At 44.1% G+C, this 3801-nt stretch overlaps 1 protein-coding gene across 1 annotated transcript; it reads right to left on the reverse strand.

Annotated features, from left to right (window-relative positions):
- Positions 1–2698: 2698 nt before the first annotated feature.
- Positions 2699–3438, reverse strand: LOC127300437 (uncharacterized). Its single transcript, XM_071820613.1, has 3 exons — positions 3238–3438; positions 3031–3078; positions 2699–2947 (listed from the first exon to the last, which is right to left on the reverse strand). The coding sequence occupies exons 1-3, from the start codon at positions 3421–3423 to the stop codon at positions 2822–2824; spliced, it is 360 nt and encodes a 119-aa protein (XP_071676714.1). The 5' UTR covers positions 3424–3438; the 3' UTR covers positions 2699–2821.
- Positions 3439–3801: the final 363 nt, after the last annotated feature.

A 3801-nucleotide genomic window follows, 5' to 3' on the forward strand; every position in this document is an offset into this window, starting at 1 on the left:
CCAAATGAAATGAAGAGCCTGAATTGCACTTGTAATAACAACAGCGGGAGGTAGCCGCAAGAACACCCAGCTTGTTGCCATGCTGCTTGTGGGCACTGTTATGGTAGTTAAGTCCTATTAAAAAAAGAAGCGAGCTTCACATGAAAAAAAGGTGTACTGCGCTAATGAAATAATGTGAACTTCAAAAAAGAATCCCACAAATCTTATCGGTTTAAAAATTGCAAAGTGGACTTCGAATATTGAATTTAGTGAACTTCATGTGTAGCCGGTCAAAGAACACATATCATGAATCTACAACTCTACAAACAGTAATCTTCTCCATACATCAATTAAAACACTGTTGTACTGAGATAAATTAACAAAAGAAGTTACGATAATTAATCTCATACTGAGATAAATCAACAAAAGAAGTTACTAATTTACGACATATTAGAGGAACAACTATTCCCACATATCAATGTATGTTAACTTCCTGAGTTGGAGTTGTGAACTCCGTGAAATGAAAGTTGCAAATAATTTTTTAGGAGCAGCTTTTAATATAGTAACTCATTTTTTAGGGACGAAGTTAACTTCAGAGTGTTCTTCAATCTTTTAGGGACGAAGCTAACTTCAAATGAACTTTGCCAACACTACAATCGAACTTAGATTAAAAATTTGAATTTTCAGATGGAAGTAAATAAACAAGTGCACTCTCTAAATTGAACGAATGAACTTCATAGAGGTCATTTTTTCTTCTATCTTTTTGAACAAGATGCGAACTTCAGGTTTTGAAAATGGTGAACTTCGTGACAAAAAAAATTGAACTTTTTCCTCGTGGGTGAATTGAATTTTTTTGCACCGGGTTGCTCTGGTGGTTAACCAGACGACGCGCGGCAGAGGATATATAACTCGCAACCTGTAGAGCATGCAAATCAACTACCTACAGTGCTAGCATCCAACATCCACGTAAGATCATAATACTATTAGTACTGTCTTGGCAGACAACACAGCCTACTTTGCTTAACATGCCACTAACTGAAAACAAAATGTAAGACCTGGTACGGCTAACTGAAACACTCTATATAGTTAACTGACGACATAAGATAAATGTTCAGAACTAAAATGAACTTCAGAAACTGAATATAGTGAACTCCTACTTTTGTAACACATCAAACTCTACAAAACGAAAAGTAAACTTTAATTGTTTTACACATCAAACTCAAAAGTTTTTTATAGTGGACTTGGGTAAATAATCATATGTCGCTTAATAAGTGGACTTCCTAGTGTTTACTTTTTCTAAGTTAATAGGCATAATGATCTTGACTAGATGGGGTACAGAACTTCTGAAATTACATTTTGTGTGTTGGAATCGTCCAATCGTTTGCCCAAACAAAATGCTAAGAAGGGTAAACAAACTACCTCAATCATAAACAGCAGTGGTTCAGAAGTAGCACAACAATCAGAAACTAGGTCAGTACGGTAGTTCGTGTGAACCAGCATAATTCATCTGACTGCGGTAACAAGAAACCAGCCTATACATTTGGCTAAATGAAACTTCCCAGCAAATAAAAGTGAACTATACTAAATAAATAGTGAAATGCAATCTTCTCAAATATATTATCTCTGCAATTTTACTACCGATTAATCTCACAAGTGAATCCCACGACAAAATAAAGTGAACTCTCCAAGAAGTATACTGAATTTTGCACAAAGTGAATGCACGAAGGCAAACATGAACTCCTAGACAACCGTACAGAGCCATGTAGCCTAATACGAGTGATCTGCCTATTAACATAAGCGTCTTGCAGTTCACAACAGAGGCAGCAACAATGTAGTTCACATTAGCGAAGCAGTGAAGTACTTGGAAGCAAATCCTGGTCACAAGAATCTGATCTTTTACATAGTCAAAACAATGACAATGTGAACTCACGGATAAAGATAGGTGAACTCCCTTTGTAAGGCGAATTTATAACAAATCTATGCACAGAACCGCTACTTTTGTAATGTGAACTTTCATTTTGGTTTTTGATACAGCAGTTTTGAATAATGGATAAGCTAAAAAAAATAGCAGTTAAATATTAAAACCTCTTCACTACCTAACATGGAAAAATGAACTCACCGATACTTAGAAAGTGAACTTTTCACAGCTCTTAACTATGAAATTTGGCAGCTATGAAATTTACACAGGACGGTTTCTTGTTGAGCTTGACAACAAACAGAGAACGACCTGGTATTCCCTAAACTCCGAAAAATATAAAAGTGAGCTTTCACAATAGACGAAATGAACTTCTATTGTTTTCCTATCAGCCACACATAAATAACAGCAGAACGCATAAAACAAACTCCCCTAAAATAAAAGATAAACTTGCCATTTTACAGAAAGTGGACTGCAGGTAGATCTGGAACAAAGAGATCAAAAATTGGTATATTGTTTTATCCAAACATGTGATAAAAGTGGGTCAACATTACACGTTTATTACAAACCCTTCATGGTTATTACAATAAAGCTTGGTTACACCACACAATTTGATACATGAAAGAAAAACACAAGTGATATGATCTGACGGTAATTTAGTTAGTACCACAAACCATGCAGAAGTACAAGAAAAATTAGCAACAAATGCTAACTTCTGGATTGCAAAATAGTGAGCTTTGTGGGTGAATTGAACCATTTTTTCTCAGAAAATGAATTGTCTGCACTAGACCAATTGAAATTCTTCTGAAAAGCAAAGCGTAACATAAACAGGTGCAGGCCAGGAAATATACCAAGGTTCTTGTCCAGGGTTCGGGTGAACTGGTGGAGCGCCGGGGGAACCTTGAGGCGCTGCTTGAGGATGCGGCACTAGCGCTGGATGCGCACAACCTTGGGCCACTTGACGAAGCGGTGGAGGTCCTTCTTGGGCGGGAGCGCGCCGACGATGCCGAATTGATTCGGCCTCTTCTCGAACAGAGGGTTCGTCACCTGAACCTGTACCAAGAAACAAGATATCAACGAATTGCACCAATAACAGAAAGAATCGAACGGAAGGTAGGAGGTGAACGGAGCCGCACCGTCTTCTTCTTCGCCGGGACAGGCGCCTTGCCACCACGCTTTGGGGCCTGCAAGATTCGAGATCAGCACACGACTATTAGTGGCTACATCTAGCACCAACCAAGGCAGCAAGGATCCAAGTGAAGTAGCTCGAGAACGCCCAAAAGAGCATCACGAGATGACTCCTAACGCATGGAATCGACGGGTGATGGAGAAGAGGCGCGTACCATTTCGCCGGCGGCTGGTTGAGGTCCACGGGGCGACGGCGATGGGGCAGATGGAGGCGCGCGGCGAGGGTCCAGGAGGCGCGACAGCGGGACACGGAAGGCGCGCAACGGCGGGGACCCAGGAGGCGCGCGGCGGCGGAGACCCAGTAGGCGCGACGGCGGGATCGGGGAGGCGCGCGGCGGCATGGACCTAGGAGGCGCGCGGCGGGCAGGTGGGCTAGGGTTGCGCGCGGGACGCGGGCTGGAGGAGGGTGACGCCGCCTGGGTGGGAGGAGGTGGGCGCCGCCGGGATTGGAGGAGGTGGGGCGCCGTCAGGGAGGGAGAAGGTTGGCGCCGTCGGGTGGGAGGAGGTGGGCGCCGCCTGGGCGGGAGGAGGTGGGGCGACGCGGGCTGGAGGAGGGTGACGCGGGGAGCCGCCAGGGAGGGAGGAGGTGGGGCGGTTGGTCGCCGGGATTGGAAGATGTGGGGCGCCGGGATTGGAGGAGGTGGGGCGGTTGGTCGTTTTCCTCAGGGGATTTCGCCGGACTCCGTCACCGGCTCCCTCGCGTCGGCTACCGCCGCCGC

This window comes from Lolium perenne, chromosome 5 (genome assembly GCF_019359855.2).
Source record: "Lolium perenne isolate Kyuss_39 chromosome 5, Kyuss_2.0, whole genome shotgun sequence".
Lineage (NCBI taxonomy): Eukaryota > Viridiplantae > Streptophyta > Magnoliopsida > Poales > Poaceae > Lolium > Lolium perenne.

What these genes read in the sequence shown, in the direction of transcription:
- LOC127300437 (XM_071820613.1), bottom strand. Translation starts at nt 3,423, where the DNA reads ATGCCGCCGCGCGCCTCCCCGATCCCGCCGTCGCGCCTACTGGGTCTC. An exon ending in AACCAGCCGCCGGCGAAATG is followed by an intron (nt 3,079 to 3,237) that starts GTACGCGCCTCT and finishes CGAATCTTGCAG; the next exon opens with GCCCCAAAGCGTGGTGGCAA. An exon ending in TCCCGGCGAAGAAGAAGACG is followed by an intron (nt 2,948 to 3,030) that starts GTGCGGCTCCGT and finishes TTCTTGGTACAG; the next exon opens with GTTCAGGTGACGAACCCTCT.